This window comes from Tauraco erythrolophus, chromosome 14, assembly GCF_009769465.1.
Source record: "Tauraco erythrolophus isolate bTauEry1 chromosome 14, bTauEry1.pri, whole genome shotgun sequence".
NCBI classification, from domain to species: Eukaryota; Metazoa; Chordata; class Aves; order Musophagiformes; family Musophagidae; genus Tauraco; species Tauraco erythrolophus.
This window is the reverse complement of record NC_141478.1, coordinates 16,587,854-16,607,100: the sequence shown is the minus strand read 5'-3', so window position 1 is coordinate 16,607,100 and position 19,247 is coordinate 16,587,854. Positions and strand designations below refer to the sequence as shown.

The 19,247-nt window shown below is 37.4% G+C and overlaps 1 protein-coding gene across 2 annotated transcripts in view; it reads left to right on the top strand.

Moving 5' to 3' along the window:
• THSD4 (thrombospondin type 1 domain containing 4) overlaps positions 1-19,247 on the top strand; it is a 279,442-nt gene that overhangs the window by 149,444 nt on the left and 110,751 nt on the right. Inside the window, exon 1 of one of the 2 annotated variants that reach the window (XM_009991441.2) lies at positions 12,164-12,235. The exons of the other annotated variant lie outside the window; for it this stretch is intronic. Within the exon in view, the coding sequence (XP_009989743.2) occupies positions 12,164-12,235 (72 nt within the window). Of the gene's footprint in view, positions 1-12,163; positions 12,236-19,247 lie in introns of those variants that run through there. 2 annotated transcript variants of the gene reach the window in all.

The window sequence follows — 19,247 nt, the reverse complement described above, 5'->3', positions numbered from 1 at the left end:
CGGATAACCTGGAGATCTGTATTTAAGATAATTGTGTTCTTTTAATGCCTTGAGAAATCCTGCTCCAACTTTCCCAAGTGTAATAGTAACATTGGCTATTATGTGACACTACTTTCTGCCACAGTTTCTTTCTACAGGAAGTATCACTAAGTCATTGTCTTTCAAGAGTCATCTTTTCTTGCAGTAATATCCACAGTGAAATGAGCAAGCTAAACAAAACCCCCAACAACTCCAACCAAACAAACAAGAAGTTAAAGATGGGAGGAAAAAAAAAATATATATTTATTAAAAAAAAATTTTGAATTTTCTAACTATTTTGGATGCTTGCACTGATCCCTTGACAGGGTATCTAAAAGAGCAGGGATAAGTGGTTAGTGAAATACATGTGAAAAAGGCAGGTCAACTCTAAACTAAATATGCTACCAGTGTAATGGCAGGCTTATGATGCTGTTACGCCAGGAAAATAGCTAATTGGTGAGTACCGTTACTTGTTTCATGGAACATGATCTAGCATGTGGAGCTGCATATAAAAATTAAATGATATATTCACTGAGAAATAGTTCATTGTGAGGACACCTTGCCTGAAACATTGGCTGAAAATTATTTAAGACATGATCCATACAAATTAAGTTACTGTGTTGAAAAGACTTGGAAATGTGCAGGAGATCTTCAGAAGGAAATCTTCCTTCCACATTGAAGGAATTTTCTGTGGTTTTGTTCACTTGCTTTTTGTTGGAATTCTGATTGTTTTCCAGCCGTGTGATGGTGTTGGCTGCACAGATGTGCTTTTACAACCAGATTTCTCAAACAGTCAAGTTTTATGTCTCTCTATGGGCTTTTAAGATTAGAACTGGTGTTATTGCTAGCTTTAACCCATGTAGACAGTCTGAGTATGGGGATGAAATAATCAGCACCATTTGCGTCTTTCAAATATATGTAGAGAACGTTTTCTCACTTCCTTTGTTCTATGTGGCCTTTTAAGAAGTTCTTTCCCCTCCCCCCCTTAGTGTTCATAATATATTTATTTACACCTTGTTACCAGCAAACTGTATTTCCAGATTTTGTGCCATTATGTAGAGATTTTACACTATATACTGTAGGTTTATCTGGGTAGCTAATAATTGTACATAACTGCATAAAAATAAAATGGTTTGCTAACTAACTTTTTAATAAGTGTTTTCAAAGTATCATTCTGTTTCATGCAGTCATTTTGGCCTTGACTCTCCTCCTTGTATAGTAGAGAAGTGTTCGTGAATTTAGGCATGCCATTTGTCCCATGAGAAAATTTAACTGTACTGAACTTGTTTCAGTTGTCTATTTCAGGAAGACAAGTTTTAAGTTAAATTACACTGGGCATGCTCTGAGTACTCCAAGGCTTATTGGCTATTCATACAAGTATTTATCAGTTTTCTGAGTTGCTGATCCTATAGTAAATGAAATATTTGAGACACAAGAATACATAATTATTTTAAGATCTTTGTTATCTAGTTTGAGCTGCATATGAATTTTCAGAATTCATATACAAGACATAGCTTAAGATCTAACATAATCTATAGCTGTATGTTTCCATTCTACTGTGTTGCAGAAATCACCACACACAAGAATTGAGCATTTTATCTTTGTAAATGGCATGTGTGTTTGCAGTGCACCTAGAAGAACATTGTTAAGTCCAGGTATCTGCTCTGCCTGTGTGCTTCTCAAGCTGTTAGGCATGTAGAATCTCTGTCCAGAGTCCAGAGAGCTGGAAGATTCCACATGTGCTGATAATTCATTTGGTTCTAATGGGCAACATGTGTTTAATGTGATTACTTTAAAAACAAGCAGGTTTATAAGATAAACTATCCAAAAATTTATTGTATAAGCAATCAGATTTCCCCAGAATTTTGTTTTCATCAAGACAGCAAAGATACACAGTTTCTCTTTAATTAAAGAGAGTTTGTTCCTTTTTGGTATGCTATACATCTGCAGAGAAAGAGGAGCCTTGTTCTGGCACTGCAGCTATGCTTCTAATTTGTACCTAATTTGCACCAGCAGTGTAACTGATCTGTAGGTGCTGTGCGTTCTTGACCTGGCATGGACCCCCAGTGATGAAAAATGAGTCTTTAGTCTACTAATGGGGTAGATTTTGACCTAGGCTAGTGTTAATTCTTCTAATTTGCAATGCAATTAGGAGCAGGTTGTACGTGCATCAGACGGTCTTATTGAAAGAGGTGGTGAATTGGGAAGATGGAGTCAAACAAAACACCAAGAGATTTTTGGGAAGGAATAATTGCCTCTTTGGCTCAGGGGTTTTGTAACTAGATGGGAAAAATTTGGATGTGGTTGCTGCCCAAAGCGTAAGTTACACTAATATGAAATTAGTTCTCTCTGCTCACTTCAGGTATCTGGGTGTATAATGAAATTACTTTGGAAATCTTCCTCCTCTTTCTTCTTGTATTTGGTTTCAGGGTAAGAGCTTAATCCAGTGTGTTTTGAACAGTATTGCAATTAAATCTCAAGTCTTCAGCCAAGCATATACATTTCCTTTGGCAAACCAAGAGCTATTTTCATTTTTTCTATCAGAAGAAGAGAGGAGAAACATGGTATTCCCATAAACTACTGAAAATACAATTTGATTATGAATACAGGTCTTCCAACTATTTTGTTTTCCCCTTTCTTCTTCTTTTGGATCTGAAATAAGCTCTGGTTCAGTATGTCTGTGACATCAGAGAACAGAGGTGCGTGCCTGTGCTACAGAATTGTCTTTGGCTCTGGTGCTCCAACTATATGAGTCCTGATCCAATGTTTACTTGCTTTTGTTAGGGGGAATGTTGATCTAGTCCTTTCCCCTGAATAGCGTGTGTAGCATATGCAGTACTGGCTCCTTTCTCAAGGTTACCTCTGTTTCAAGACTGTTTGTTTATCTGCTGTGTGATACAGTCTCTTACCTTGTTCCTTTTGCTTAGTGGATTTCTACTATTCCAAGCCCTGTATACACAGGATTAGAAATGTGAATTTTGGCATAGGCACAGACTTTCAGGGTCCTGATTACACTAATGGCTGTAATAGCCCTGACCAGCCTCACCCTGGTGGGCCTCCTCCCACAACTCTGCTCATGGGACCAGTAGCCCCATTTAAATTCAGCCCTGGGCCTTCATTCCCTGCTTGAGCTACCTTGGAGGCAGGCCTTTCCCCAACTCAGCCACAGCCATGCGTGCATCTGGCCATGGACCCTGCTGATTTGCACCTCGATGCATGGACTGACTTCTTGGCTTGACCTTGGACCTGACTTTTCACAACAGGCTTGTTGGGTGGTCTTGACTCTTGGTTGACCCTGACTGCGACTCCTTGATCTGCCCTCCTCTGTCTTGTGGTGGCAGTGGGACGGAGTCCTAGCCAGTGAAGGTGCCTGCCTTGCTGCCCTTGTTGGCATGCTTACACCTGGTTCCCTGACTCTTTAGGGAGCAGCCAGCTGTCTCTGCTCCCTTACAAAGTTTTGAAGGTTAACTGATACTTTGTACTGCTTTAGATAAGTAGTAGGCATGAAAAACACAGGCCAGCATTTGCAGAGCTTTCTTTTAATCTTTAGTCGGCTGGAGATGATGCTCATTTCTTGCCAATGTAGGTTTTGCCTTAGTGTTTTTTAAACATTTCCTACCTGCATATTGGACTAGTATGTGCTATAGTTGATTCACTCTTGGGGAGGGCTCACAGTGATTTTCAAAGTTCTTTCTAGATCTGTTTTCCCCAGTCTAAAAGGCTATCATTGAGATTTCCACCAATGTAGCAATAACAGGACAGCTAAAGAATACGCATGAAAACATGTTCTACAAGGACTTTCTCCTCTGAATGAATTTCAAGAACATTTCCAAGGAAAATTGAAAATTATGATTACATTCCTAACTGGTTAGTTTTCTCTTTGAGACAGCTTGTTCCCATCATTTTATGATGGCATGTTTGATGTAGCTGTCATTTGCCAGCTGGACACTTGGGAAAATGTGTGTTAGCGCTAAGATCCAGTTTTAATGTGTTGTAGTTGTGGACCTGAAAAAAGACTCTCCTTTTATGATTCTGATTTCATAGGAGGATTCATAGTGTAGGTCATAGCCTATTATGTCATGCAATTTGGTGCTTTTTTGCCCAGACCTCTGTTTGTTTTTGTAATTAAAAAAAAAAGTATACTTACATGATGCAGAGGCCTCACCTTTTTCCTTATTGTATCTTTAAAATACTTCCTGCATGTAGAGTTAGAAGTATCAGCCTTTATCCCTTATGAAGAAGTGAAAGATCTGAAAATACCATGATTCAAATTTATATTTAGAATGTTTTCTCTAGGAGGAGGCTTCCTTTTCACAGGAAATAGACATGCATTATTTGTGTAATTTACAGTTAATTTGGTTTAGTTTGGGGGTGGGAGGGGATTTGTTTGTTGTTTTTTTTTTAAAAGAACAAACAGGCCTAGTCTCATCTCTTAGTTTAGGAAAAGTATACAAATATAGCGGTGGTACCAAGTAGTTTGTTTCCAGTTTTGTGGTAGGTGCGAAGGAACCGGTTCAAATACTTTACAGAGTAAGGCATGCTTTTTCCTTCAGTTCCTATTTTTATGTGGCTGCTCATTTGTTACACTTCAACAAGAAACACAGATCAAAATACTCTATGTGAAACTAATGTGATGAGAGGTAGTTTTCTAGAAATGTGTGTCTGGTTTTTATGCATACAAAGAAAAAGATTAAATATGATCCATCAAAGAACTCTTTTTCCTTTTGGTTTCACCACTGTTTTTGTGTATAGGAAGAAGTAGAAGACAGCATGAATAATGTTAGATCGTGTGTTATGAAAATAGGTAAGAAAATAATACTAAAATAAAGTGTGAGGAGGACAAGAACATGGTGCTAAAAATCTTAATGCATTATTAGGAAAATAGAAGACATTGATTAACAAATGCAGAGAGAAAGATTTTTGTCACACATGAATTGTATTCATAAAAATCAGAAGTTCAATGCAAGGTGTCCACTCAAAATGTAGTATCGGGCAGAGGAAGGAATGCCTCATAAATGCTATCTTATTCTACTTGCACTATGTTACTACTGTCTGGGGAGGCAAAGAGGTGCTTTGAGAACTTGGGATATAAACCAGAATTCTATCATCAAAGTACAGAAAATTGGAATATGGCCATGAAAAATATGCATTCTAGCCCAGCTCTGGGCAGGTGACGACCAAGGGTCTTTTCCTCTCTTTAGCACACTGTAATGCCAGAAAAGAGAAAGGGATAATAGATTTAGTACTGAAGGAAATATTCAAGATGATAAATCAATTTGAGGTTAATACTCGGCTCTTTGAAGGTGCACCTTTTCAGTAAAGTCTGGCTTTGTAATCACAAGGTTGAGGTTTAAGAAGTTAAGAGTAAGGAGAAGAGGATGGAAATGCTCAGATTTCCTTTTCAGGCCTTGATTGTAGTTTAAAAGCACCATACACTGCCAGTAGCCTGGTAGTAAGAAGAAAAAAAAAGATTATAATGAAGACTAACATGTTATTATTGAAGTAACTGACAAATTTCCAGTGATGTGAGGTAAGCTGGGTAGACCTCATTGTATACAAATGCCCAGCTGAAACTTACTGTGTGATCCCGTTTCCACAGGATACAATAGTACTTTTTTAATGGTGTACTTTCTAAACTGATCTGACCAGATCTCTATTTCCTCCCAACAAAGAAACAAAAAGATGAGAAACAGATGAAAAGCCAGAACTTGGAGTGACATTAGATGAGAAACAAGTGGAAAAATGAGCATTGCTCAGTTTAGAAAGGGAAATAAGCAGAAATAAAAGTTAAAAGGTAAATTGGAAAGTGATTAACTAAAAAAAAAACTTTAGTAAGGACACAAAGCAACTGTAAGGAATAATTTATTAAAAACTCTTTAAAGATCTCTTTTCCACAGTATCCCTTTGTCTTTTCCATAACTGTACTGTGGGATCAAACAGTGATTAGACATACAGATAGGTAAGAATATCCCTAGCTTCATTATGTGAGATAACAGTGGAAGACATGCTGCCTCATGAAACAGTGTATTCTGGTAGCCAATCAATATTTCAGTTTTGGAAGGAATTCTTTTCTGGACATAACTATCCCTTAAAATTTTCATTGGACAAGAAATTATGTGAAGTCAGCTGCTTGCTTGCTAAAGTATTTGAGCAAAAGTACAAATAAGACATTGTGAGTTGCTTCGAAAAGCATTGGTGTCTGAAATACTTCAATTGAGTTAAAACTTCAACCAAGAAAAAATGCTGAGATGCACTGAAATACATGTGGGGCTCTGGGACTTGTTTCCTCCAAGGCACTTGGCGTCTGGGGTTCACTCTCACAGGGCTTCATGTACTTAACCTTTAGGCTATAATGCATGGCTCTCACTTTGACTTCCTTCCCAAGCTGTGTGGGGTTTGCTTTGTTTAATGGCATATATACAAGACCAAATAGTCCTTCTTGGTCCTTCTTGTACCTGTTTTTATTCCATCTGTTCTTGGTCAGTAACAGAGGGAGATGCTGATGAAATTCAGGTTCAGTGTGAATATGAGCATGCCTTTTTCAGAAAGACTGCAATAGCAAGGAGAAACGCTTTAATTATAAAAGGGAAATATAGGAGAGAATCACTTTCTGTCTGCACCCTGTCTGGCCAGTGAAATGCAGAAACCAGTGAAGTGGATGTAAAAGCCTCCATGGAGGTAAAGAAACCCTTTTGTGGTTCAGCTGCGCTATTTCCTGAATCCAAGAAGGCAGGGCAGTGCAAGGAGCAGCATTTTTCTGCATGCATCCTCCTCCATACACTGTTTTATCTTCAAGCAAAATACATTCTTTCTGCAGCCTAAGTTCCCTGACTACTCAGACACGCACATAAGAGTGGCAAGAGACTACTTCTTTATTTCAATTATTTAATTAAACACAAACTTTTTTTTTTTAAATCAAGAAAACTCATAGAAGAAATGTTGAGTGAAGTTTTATGGCCAGTGTCTCTCAGTAGTTCAGGCTAAAGGACAGCACTAATTTATTCTAACCTTAGAATATCTGAATAATCAATTCAGAAGGTAATGCTTCCTGGAAAAATGAAATGAGATAATTATTAGAAATGCCTATCTGACAGCTTTAAATATGGCAGCCATCTTTACATATGACTTTTTCAAGCATATAAGACTTTTTCTGGTAAACTTTTGTTCCTTTTTTTGTTGCAAGTAGCCTGTAGATCACTAACTGGAGAAGATGAGCAATTAAATAAAAGCAAAACATAGTAGATTTTGCACTTCATTTTTCTTTTGTTATTCATCAGCATCTCATGTAATTTGTACTAAATTTCTAATACATTCAGGCTTTTTTCTCCTCTGTTAAATATTTATATGGAAAGTTGAAATAAAAAAAAAAAAAACACCACTTTTTCTTAAATTATAATAGAATATGCAGTGTCTACTTAGTTTGCTTTTCCTGTTAGTAATTCCGGGAAGATGGTGTCTGGCCACAGCAAATCGACAGAATGCTATTTTAAATACTTGTTTTAAGAAACGGTTAAAGGGCTTATGTGTTATGCTGTAGCAGCAGACTTGTTTCAGCCTTTGTCTTCCTTTTAAATAGTTCATCGGTTTACCTGCTTCAGCTGAGTACCAGTGGACATTCCCGTCAACCCTCTGTTTCCTCCCCAATTCAGTAGCATTGATGTTGTATCCGTAGTGACAAAATGTGAATTAGACTAAGGATTTTCACTTGTACTTATTAATCTTCTGAAATACACAGAAATTGTCATTGTCTTGTTCTACAGTATTCAGCCTGAAATATGTAGCTATACTTCATTTTATCGTGCTTTAAGAGTTTGAGAGTTCTACGAATGTTAAAGCTGTAGGCAGTAGAAAGGAAGTCTTTAAAATGTTGTTTTCACTCATGTTTTCTCTTACTTTTATATTAGGAATTTGGTCAACTTTCTAAGCAAATACACCTTTAGCAGAAAGAAGTAACTGTGAGTGATTTTACCTGGGCATACTGTGCATGATTTCATGTGGAATTACAGGAAGGCTGAGAAGCCTGGAAGAGAAATTGCTTGGGTTTGATAAGTTTAACAAATTTGTTCTTATTTGAGATCTAGGTACAATTGCCTTAGGAGGTAGCTGGTAAACGAACTTCATAAACTGGTGGATATTGACAAACCCCTTGAGACTGACAGTTAATTTGTTCACAGATAAAAGGCAGTGTTTTTTTAATGAGAACTACACTATCTGAGAATCCATTGTGTATTTTGTGTATTTTTATTTCTGAAAGTAAGAGATAGGAACTTTCCTCAAAAGATTCTGATGTCTTTTTCATCGTGAGGTTTTTTTGTTTGGCGGGGTTTTTTTTGTTTGTTTATTTTGTTTTGTTTTGTGGATTTTTGTTTTGATTTGGTTTGATTTGGTTTTGGTTTGGTTTATTTTTAATAATTTTTTGTTTTTCTATTTAAATTATATACCTAAAATAGCTATGGTATTATTTGGCTATGTTTGTATCTTTCTAAGTAAAAGCTAGGATGCTTTTCAGTTGAAATTACAGATATTTTATTTCTTCCATTTTACTATGGCAAGGTATTTTGGGTTCTGTATCTGCTACTGCAGGACTTTGTATCTGAAATACCTCTTCAGTGATAAACTGATTTTTTTCTATTGCACAAATAGTTTTGTAATCTCTAGTGATTGTTGAGGTTTGCAGAGAAATTCTGATCTTGGTTGCAGCAGTGCAAGCTTGGCTTAGTGTTAAGTTACTTTGTGCTGCAAAGAAAGGCTGTGGTTGTGAACAAGCACAATTCCATCCAGTTCAGTGGGATAAAGCTTGGAAGCATAGTAGCAGGTATGGACAGATCTCTTGTCTTAATATGGAGAACAGAATACCAGCTTCTGGATTTCAGGGAATTCTGCCTGTATATTTTTGTAGAGGAAAAATTAAACGCATATGGAAAGAACTAGTTATATGACTTATTAAATGGGAATGTAGTACAGTTTTCTGTGCTCAGAAAGTCATCCTAATAATATTCAGTTAGACTTTGATAAGGTGTTTTATTATTTACAGAGGATATATACTGCTTTCTGGAATGATCAGCAGTGACAAGACTAAAATTGTAGTTACTCTTAATTTTTTAATTTTGCTTTTCTATCTGCCATTAAAAAGGAAGGGATTGGCAATTTTGTGCCTCTGCTATACATTTATTCACAAAAATTAGTTCCCTTTGTGAAGAGCTACAGGAAAAGGCAAAGCTTTATTTTATGGAAACAGTAGTCAATCTGCAACTTTCATCTCTGTAGTTTTTGTTACACACTGCAACATCTGAAATTGTGTTTTGGTTCTTTTTAAACTTTTTCAGGCACTGAAACGGTAGTTTTAAGTGTCATAGTTGGAGCTCTCGTGTTGGAAGTGTTTTGAACTCTGGTTTAGTTGGCAGTTTGTTCACTATCCTTTTTCCTTTCATGGCACATCTAGATATTTCAAAAAAATATGAAAGGATGAGTTGGCTTCCTGACAGGGTTTTGATGGAAAATTTCCTTAAGTTTATTTGGCTTTACATTTTTAGTCTGGAAACTTTGCCATAAGCAACCAGTGTACAGAGTAGCTGTCTGTAATGGCAGCGGTAATCGGCAAACCTTCAGCTTGCCTTAGAAAGGGGCAAAATGCATCCTTCCTTTAGGTCTTGGAGTGAGGTGTTGTATTTGTGAGACCAACACAGTAGTAGAGAGTTCTGGATGATTTTTGCCAGAAAGTACCATTAAGGTTATAGTGTCAAGTTTTCAAAAACTGCAGGTTTGGCTGTCAGTCACAGCTCCTGGAACTCTGTGGCCAGCTGCCTGTGATCATTCAGACCATTCGGAAGAGCTTCTCATGAGCTCCATACTGAAACACTCACTCAGGCTTTTCAAATCTTGTTAAGCTTGTACTGTTCCCTTGAGGGGAGTCAGCTGAAGGGGACTCCTCTGCGATGGAGACCCCTAGTCCTGCTTGGCCTACGCTGCATTGCTTCCTGCCTGGCATGCCCTCACTGAACACAGTGCTAGCAGGGGTTGGCGGTAATGCTGCCGGAACCATGGTGCTGCAACGCTGTATAACGACAGGGAAAAAACAGATTGATCTGGGAAAGGTGGTCTGCTGATTGAGAGACTACAGAGGACAGGTTTTTCTGTAGAGGTAGAAGAGACACAGCGTTGTGAGTCTGGTTAGGCAGGACAAGAGATAGTACACGTTACGGACAATAGTAGTACCCTGTGAAAGGAAAGACCTGGGAGGGAAGAGGTGCAGTGACGATGATGTCTGCTTAATACAGCTCAGATTTTGCTATGCTAGAGAACCAGATATCCAAATTCAAAACAGCAGAATTCGGGCTTTTAGCAGCAATGAGAATGCTAATTTTCCATATTGGATTAGGAGTTTGACTGTATTTAATTACAATTCTGAAAGCTCTCCAATACATGAAAGTATTCTGTTGTTATGATTTATTTAAATATTTTTTAAAAAGAGGGAAAATATTTGTATCTTTCACCTCTCATAGCAGAGGAAAAGAATGGTAAAGCTGTTTTAAAACTAGGGTGAAGAATCCGACATACTCAGCAGTGTGTACCAAGCTTATCAAATTACAAAAAGAAATCTAATACATAGTAATGGTGTGCTTCTCAATTTCGCCAAAATTTTTACTTCCTGCCTCCTAAAATTTTGAGATATTTGTATTCTGAGTTCATGTGGTTTACTGTCTGACACACGAGACCAGGTTATTCTTGGGTCATATTTTTGAGATTTTCCCCTGCAACCATAAGGGTAAGAAATACATATTTACATGAAAGATGAGAATATAGTGTGACTTCTTGACTTCAGGAGTTGGAACTTTAAGACATTCCCATGATAAAATACTTAAATAGGCAACAGGAAAGTTAAAAGTTAAAAAGTAAAATGAGGAAGGGAAGGAAAGGGAGGACTGGAGCATCCCATATGTGTTATAAAACAGTTGTTCTCTCCTGTTGTTGAATGTGGTAGATCACAGGGGTTCAAAACTTTTTTTTTATATTCTGTATTTTTGTGTTGCTTAGTTTACCATAAGAAAATGTCTACTGCTTAGATATTACAATCAGACATACTCAACTTAAGGGAAGTGCTCCAACTTTTATAGCTCTGTTTGCAATTTTACTTGTTTTGGGGACAAACACTCAGTGGTCTGCTTGCGAGATGTAATAATTCAGCTTTGTATTAGGCTTTTAATACTATTTAATTTTTTAATTGAAAATAGGTCTTACTCATCTTCTAAAATAAAAGATTTTATTTTCAAAGGCTTGCACTTCTTGCTTAGTGAAAGCAGGTTATTTGATGGGTTGGACTGTTGTAAATCTTTTTTCTTTTTTTCTTTTTTTTTTTCTTAGTTCAGTTATAATATGAAAAAGATATTTCATCCATGCCCTGCTCCAGGATTGCTCTGAAGGATGGGGGTCCATTTTGGGAAGTAGCTGTGATGTTCTTGAGAGTGAATGAACATTTGGGTTCCCTCTGGGCTGGGAGTGAGAACCAGCAGATTCTGCCTGAGACCCTGGCAGGATTCAGGCCACTCAGGCAGCAGGATGGTGCTGGTGTAGGGCTGAGTGTAAAACCATCGGCTGCTTCCTGATAAGGTTTTGATTTATGATTTATTTACTATAAACTTCTTCAATAAAAGGAGGTGCTGTACCTTTAAGTAGCACATGCCGTCTAACCATCAACAGGCATCTTTTGCAAGCTGCTGTAGCCTGTTTCTCCAATCATGCCTGCCTAAGTCAATAACGCGTTGCCAAACCTCCTCGTGCATTAAAGGTTACCGTTTAGCTCGTTCCATGAATCACAGCAGATGCATAACTTGGCAGGGACCCTTTCTGTCCCTCCCCTTCTTTGCTTTATACTGACTGCAGCCCCCCAGCTCATTGCTGGCTGAGCCCCCTCCCCCAGCAGGGAGAAGTCATTACATGAAGAGATCAACTTACCAGTTGTCTTCAGAGCAGTGGCTGAGAGCAAAGCTCCTGGTCGTGCAGTGAGTGCGATAGCAAGGGGGAGAGGGAGAAGGAGTCGTACCTAGAAGAGCTGAGGGCTGTGAGACTGAGACACAAGTGCATCTGCTAGCTGTTAGTACTTGGCAGAGGGCTTTCTCCTCCAGGGTAGCTCTAACTTCGGGTAATAATGTTTGTCAGCTACCTGATACTAACGTTGCTCTGCTTTCAGACAGCAGTGTTAGCAAGACCTGGGGGTGAGGTAAGCAAAGTATAATGTCTTGTCAAAAATCGGCTTGTCAGAGTTGTATTTTCTTCCTATCTGTAGCGACGGATTGTGAATCATTTCTATGTTGCTAAACATTTTAGACTTGCGTTGTTTGCTTCATATGTAAAAGCTATTGTTTTGGTTTGGTTTAATTTGGGGGATGTGTTTCTTTAGAGGGGGAGTGTTTGGGGTTTTGTTGGAGTTTTTGTTTTTTGCAAAAGCCTATAGGTACTGAGGGAGAGTCATTTGAAAGCTAGCTTTCGATTTGGTATACAATATGCTTTCTGTGAGACATGACTGTGATTTGTGATTTTTTCTTTACTGACTTACAGAGAAATATGATACTCGTTGCAGAAGTAGATGGTAGCGTTCTGTTCAGATTTTCTACAAAAAACGTGCATGACTGAAAATACAAAGGATATATTTTGGGGATGTGAGCATGTAGAAACTCCAAGTTCCATTACTTTAGTAGCATTCTTTTTGTGCAAATCTATGTGATGTTTAGTATGCGGCAGGGCATAAAAAAACTTTATTTTTAAAAAATCTACGTCATATAATTAAAGAGGGACTTCATGCATTCTTAATATGAGAAATCTTAAGTAATAGAATAGAACTGCCCTTGCTACACTCTGAAAAGTTGCTGCTTGATTTGCAAAGAGCAATTTTCCAGACTTTTGTTCTTGTCGGAGCAGTTTTTCATCAAGTTCTTATTTCATACCAAAGCAAAAAATTTCAGTTACTTATTGTCGTTCGGGAAATAATTCCTCAGGCATAGTACTATTAGATATGAAATATTTCATCTAATGAAGTTACTAAAAGAAAACAGATTTGATACTCATTCTCCCTCTCTCTAACTGAAATGTGATGTATAGTTATGCATTTTAAATAGTTTTGTTCCATAATATGCCTTCCTTAAGTAAATATTCTGAAAATAGTGATTCTGCCTTAGAGCTTAGTTTTTTGTTAGCCCTGTCAGAAGTTTATAGTAGCCTAATAAAGTCCAGAGCAATTACTTTCCCTGGTAAAAGAAAGTGGAAGTGAACTGGAAAAAACACCTTGTCCAACAGTGTGTGGTTGACACTCTCTGTAGCTCATATGTCTAGACATAAACTGTATTTTGCTTTCAGAATGTTTTAAAAATAGAAGTTGTAATGGTTTTGATTCAAGAAAATGTCTTTTAATGAAATCTTGTGCTGCCTTTGATCTAATTAAAACAGGGAAAAGTTTTCAGCAGAGGCTCAGGGAATTTAAATGGATTGATGATCAGAGCAACTGGAAGCAGATCATTGCCCTCTAGTTGTCACTGAAGTTTTTAACTTCCTGGTTGATTGTTACTGAGCACAGAGAATGATAGATGGACTCACCTTGTGCAGACTGAGGGACCTCAAAATGTGTGGTGGCTCATATGGAAAATATTTCTGTCACCACTACATGCACATGTGGTCTTCAGAGATCCATATAAAGAACAAATCTAGAGCAGCAGCAGTGTTGCCTGCCAATTATCCTCGTTAGCAAGTAAAATAAAAGCAATGCTGTGTTCTTACCTGGAAATGAATTTCTGCAGTAAAAGTGCAATGTGGAATGTTTTAGCGCTGTGATCCATATGCCAAGTACTTTAAACTGTACTGTTGTTCTTAGTTTTTCAGCTGATACAGCAGACAGAATATGAAAAATGGCCTGTTACTTTATCAATGAATCTTAGGTTGTATGTTTTAATAGGTAGTGAGAAATTTTCTCCTTTATTATGTTCATATGGCTAATTTTGAAAATTACATAATAAAAATACACTGTGCCTACTATTATTAATATAGTAATTCTTTGTCCTGTATTGTAAGAGACCACCCGATAATCTTCTGCATTTCCCTGCTCCAGCTGCAGAACCTTGGCTACATAAATATTATTTCTCTAGGAAATTACCCAGTTAAGATTTTTCCCCTGGTGAACAGACTGAATTGAAGACAGGGAAAATAAGTGAGAAGCCATTTTTCAAAGGAACCTGGATTGTAGTTTTGTGCTCCTTTGAACTGTTCTGTTTACTTCTCTGAATATTTTAATTGATTTATAGGTGTGCGTTTTTAAAAGTTTTGCTCATAAAACTGTCAGTTTGTGATAGATTATAAAGTCACTGGGAAGTTGCTTTTCTTGCCAGCTTGCTCTATCTGTATTTTAATGCTGCAGAACTTGGACCATTCAAGAAATTGAAAATTATAAAAATCCAACTGTTATGCTTTTACCCTTATAATTCTTAAGGAACCTGTAACACTTGTTCTAATGTGTGTATAATTATGTTCTGCTTTTCATTTGTTGTTAAGGAACAACTTGGCCTGAAGTCAGTGAAACTGCATTGCATCACTTTTCCATTCAGGAGGGAAATAAGGTTGTATAACTTTGCAACTTACACCACATTTGCAGTGGCCAAGACCAAATTTTTTGTGCATGTACTTCTTAGGAAATGAGCATGACTCTCTTCTTCCATAGCTGGAGGCTCTAGCTGGTACCTGCTTCCTGGATCAGCCTTGCTAGAGGCTCAGAGTTCAGCTTCCTTCTCTCTGGGGTGTCCAGGAGCAGTTGTCCTCATCAACAAACTATACTGCTGTCGTCTTCTGTGACTGAGAAAGAGCTAAGGCTGAGCTGGCATCAGATTGAAACCTGTGTAATGAGGAATTAGAAAGTAAAGATGAAGCAGGGTAAACGTGTGTGATACTATGCAGAATGCCTGAGGCCTGAACTCCTAATTTCACAACAATACTTAAGATTTCCTGCTTCCCCTTTCTTCTAATCTAGTGGTTTGCAGGTATCTTTAGAAAGAAAACCGTTGGTTTGGCTAGATACATTGGACTTGAGAAATCTCTGGGCAGCTAGAGGGTCTTCCTGAGGAATGGCCTGTCTCTGTATTTTCAAGTCCCTAAGCATTAGCCTTCACTTCGTTGTCGAGCAGGTAGCCTTTTAAATATTGTTTTCTCAGTATACTTGATAGATGTTTCTATTTTGAGAAGAGAATTTCACCTTCCTTGAGATTTTAGTTGTTTCAGCTGGATTCTCCTCCCATTGAAGGAGCTTCTTTAATGTTGCACACACTGCCTGTGAATCAGTACTACTTGAATCAGTACAGGTGTCAGTGAAGCTATGCAAATGTGTAAAAGTCACCAGGCTGGCCTCCTCAGCAAAAAAGAAAAATCAAATTGTACAATTTTGAGTTTATATTGTTTTCTATTAACTTTAAAAAAAAATCAGTTTGTGTGACAAAATGTGTAGACAAAGGGAACTAAGCCTCACATGTAACTTAATTTGATTTGTGTTTTAGTGCGGCAATTAATCATAATCTGACTAATCATAAAAATATATGATGTATGACCTAACACAGAACTTGCAACAGGTTTAAGTGAATAGAAACAGATTTGTAACGTTTAAACCTAATTATTTTCAGTTCTTGAATAGTATTTGTTCAGATAACAGAATATTTTGCTACATGTAATAAATGAAGTTGCTTATAGAAGCAAAATTTTGATGTAAATACATGGATACTGTTTAGCTTAGAATATCCGAATACTAAATTCTGTTTAGGTTTCTTCATAAAGCAGTTCACATGAAGCATGGAAGATACTAAATGATGTCCTCAAAACTTGTTTTAATATGTTTTTTATTATAAATGCTATGTTTGGTCACAGATGTGAAATGCTTCCCTTTGAAATTTGGACATAAAGGAGGTGGAAACATCACATTCTACCTGCAAAAATGACTAAGGGAGTCTGAGCAACTTCGAGTCTTGATCTTTGTGTGCTAGAGAGTCTGCTGGTTCTGATTGGTGCTTACGAGTTGATAATTGGAACTGTTGTTTTACACAGTGTCCCAAGTTGGAAGACCAGGAATAAACACACAGAAATGCAGAGGACCCTCTTGTTGTGAGCTTCTATTCATTTCTATGTAGTGTACTCTCTGCAGCATGTGACTTGTCCACAGGAACCAGAGAAGCGAAGTGAACTTGTCAGCAGTTCAAAAGATGATTCGGTTCCAAACAGGTTCAGGTGTCACAATCTCCACTAAGCAAATGGAACCCATTGCAAGAAACTTAAGAACAATTACGGGTCCATAGCGTATTTAACTGAAAAACTGGCAAAGGAATTAATAACAAACTTGAGAAGATTTGCTTCAGACAGTAATCCAAACTACACACACTTTACACTCAAGAGACAAGGTTCCCTTTCTGGCCAAAAGAAAATACAGTAGCAAGCTACATGAAAATGAATGCTTTTAACACTGTCTTTGTAGGTAAACTGATTTCATTCATGCCTAAAAATAGATAGATTGTTTTGGTTTCAGAAGAGACTAAAGAGAGTTTCTATTAGACCTGAACCATTTCTCCTGTTCCTAATTATTATCTTTCCTACCTTGTTAAAAGACCTGTGATCCTTATTGTAACCTTGAAGTTGTGATTTTGCTTCTAAAACTTCATGTGTGTGCATATATGCATGCATATATAGAGTTAATTCTGTGCTCTACTGGGCTGTGGAAGAAAAACCTTCGTAGAGCATTTTAGAAAACATCTCCAGGGTATGCCCTGTGTAGAATTCTTTCCTGCCTGCTCAGTCAGTTTCTGAGGTTAGCTGGGGAGTGCACCTTATCTCAGCATTGTGACTTATTTCTGTGTGTTGGAGTAAGATTTCTGACCTTACTCAGTGGAATCTTCCAGTGTTGTGCATCAGGTTTGACCGTATGTGTGGCAAATGGTGTGTACTTGTGAAGAGGCGCAGGGAGACAGCTAATCAGCAGGTCACACAAGAGTAGGCTGATGAAATGTCAGTACAGTTGTGTGGAAGGAGTATGGAGATTGAACATGGCGATGTTTACACTACATGACTGTTAATGATCCTAATTTATTGCATTTGGCTTTATGTTACCAGCTGTATTTGCATGGCCCCGATTACCTTTCTATCTGTGGATTTTGTTGTCTTCTTTTCTTATCCTTGTGATAGTCCCGTGAGATAGGGGAGTGCTGTTACACAGCTATTACTCACAGGTTCCTGGGCCACAGAGGTAAAATACCATTCAGAAGCTCGAAACAGTCGTCAGTAAGAACAACTTTTAGGTATACCTGACAAATCAGCCTTTCCAGCACCTTAATGGTTTTATATCCTAGCACTGTCTCAAAGAAACTCTGTATGGCCAGGAAATGAACTAGTTAACCTGTATCTGCGCAGTCACCAGGCTCCAGTTACTGGTACGACTTCTTCAATTATAGGCAGGGAGCACACGATACGACCTAATAAAACAAGCATTTCCATCTCTGACTTTTCATGGGGCCAGCATATAAGAAAACATAATTTCTCCTACAGACATACTGACAAAAATAATTTCTCATCTCTGTACCTGAGTATTCCCATCTGCAAGCCAAGGTTAGTAGAGCTTCAATTGATTATCCTGAGAAATTGATACATCACCTTGACTATATTTTCCCATGAAAGATTGCCCTTAACCCTTCTATTCATGAAGCATGGGAATGTTTGAGAGCCTTTGTGGACTGGTAGCTAAGGAGAAATTGAGCCATTTATTTATTTAGCATACATTAAAAAATGTTATTTGGATTTGCTTAAAAATTACCTTATTCTGAGTTAGAAAAAAACAGATGGTAATTTACATATGGCAGTAATTGCTGACATCACCAGCAGAACATCTGAAAGTGAGACATACCATAGTTGAAAAATAACCCTGTCAAGTAAATATCCACAGACGTGGCCAAATTACAAGAATATACTCTGTATTGCAGTTTTACTGTAAGTACTACAGAACAGGTTTATTTGACCTCTGGAATTCTTGCCTCACTTTTCCTACTTTATTGTCTGTCTCAACTGCTGTATTAGTAACACAACTCTATTTTGCTTTAAAAACTTTGATGTAAACTTACTGTAGTAGGATGTTCGGTGTAAAGTTAATTACATTCAAGCAAAATGACTCAAAATGTATCCTTTCACACTTTGTCATTAGGTGGAATAAATGTTCTTCCCATTTTCTTCTCAGGATTTCTGTAGGGCTTTTAATTCTTCCTATACTGCGTATCCTTGCCTATTGTGGAAAAGACAAGAGTGAAGTATTAGCGTAGCGCTACGTACTGGCAAGAAGTCTGTAAGGGTACCTCCTTAATAGCTCTCAGATCATAGGCCTAGATCCAAAGCCTTTTGACTTTGGGCTCTGGTTCAGGCTACGCTGAGCTGCTTGTTCCATGCTATAAACATCTAAAAGACAGATTGAGGGCTACAGTAATTCCCACAGTAATTACAGCATCATGCTCAGTCCTGCCATAGTTAAGCTAAATTCATTAAGTCATTACCAAATAACTAGTTACATGTGATGGATGAGCTAATTTGTTTCTTAAACATGGTTCATAGACCATTTTCTGGAAAGCTATCCTAGAAACTTGTTGGATTACTTATTAGATAGACATGTTTTAAAGAATTTACCATGAATTTTAGACCTGGAAATACTGTTTTACCTTGAAACTAACATCTAGCAAAGCACTTTCTTTGTTGTATTTCATTATCGGTATTAGTTCTTTTGATTTACTTGCTTTATTTTTTTTTTCCTTTTGAATTAGTTATTCACTCAAAATTGAATGCTGATGAATGTATTTTTATCACTGTAATGTAAATGCTTTTTCTTCTGGCACAGTGAGTTCATCTTGAATTTTAATATTTGATTCAAACATGCTGAGCATATAAATGCGGCAATGAATTTAGGCGGTGAGTAGTTTATATTAGGATGTATTGAAAGATATTCACAAACAGAAGAGGAGGGAATAAAATCTAGTAAGTAAAATAAGTCCCTGTAATTGTTTTTAAATCATAACAGTCATTGTATAAATAGATCTTTCTACTAAAGAAGACTTCTTTGGTTTTCCTGTCTCTTTATGGTAATGTTATAAGGCTCTGAATTTTTTTTAAGTGCTCTGATGCATAATAGGGCACAGGAAAGTGTTCCAAGACTCATAAAATGTTTAATTAAAAGAATGGAA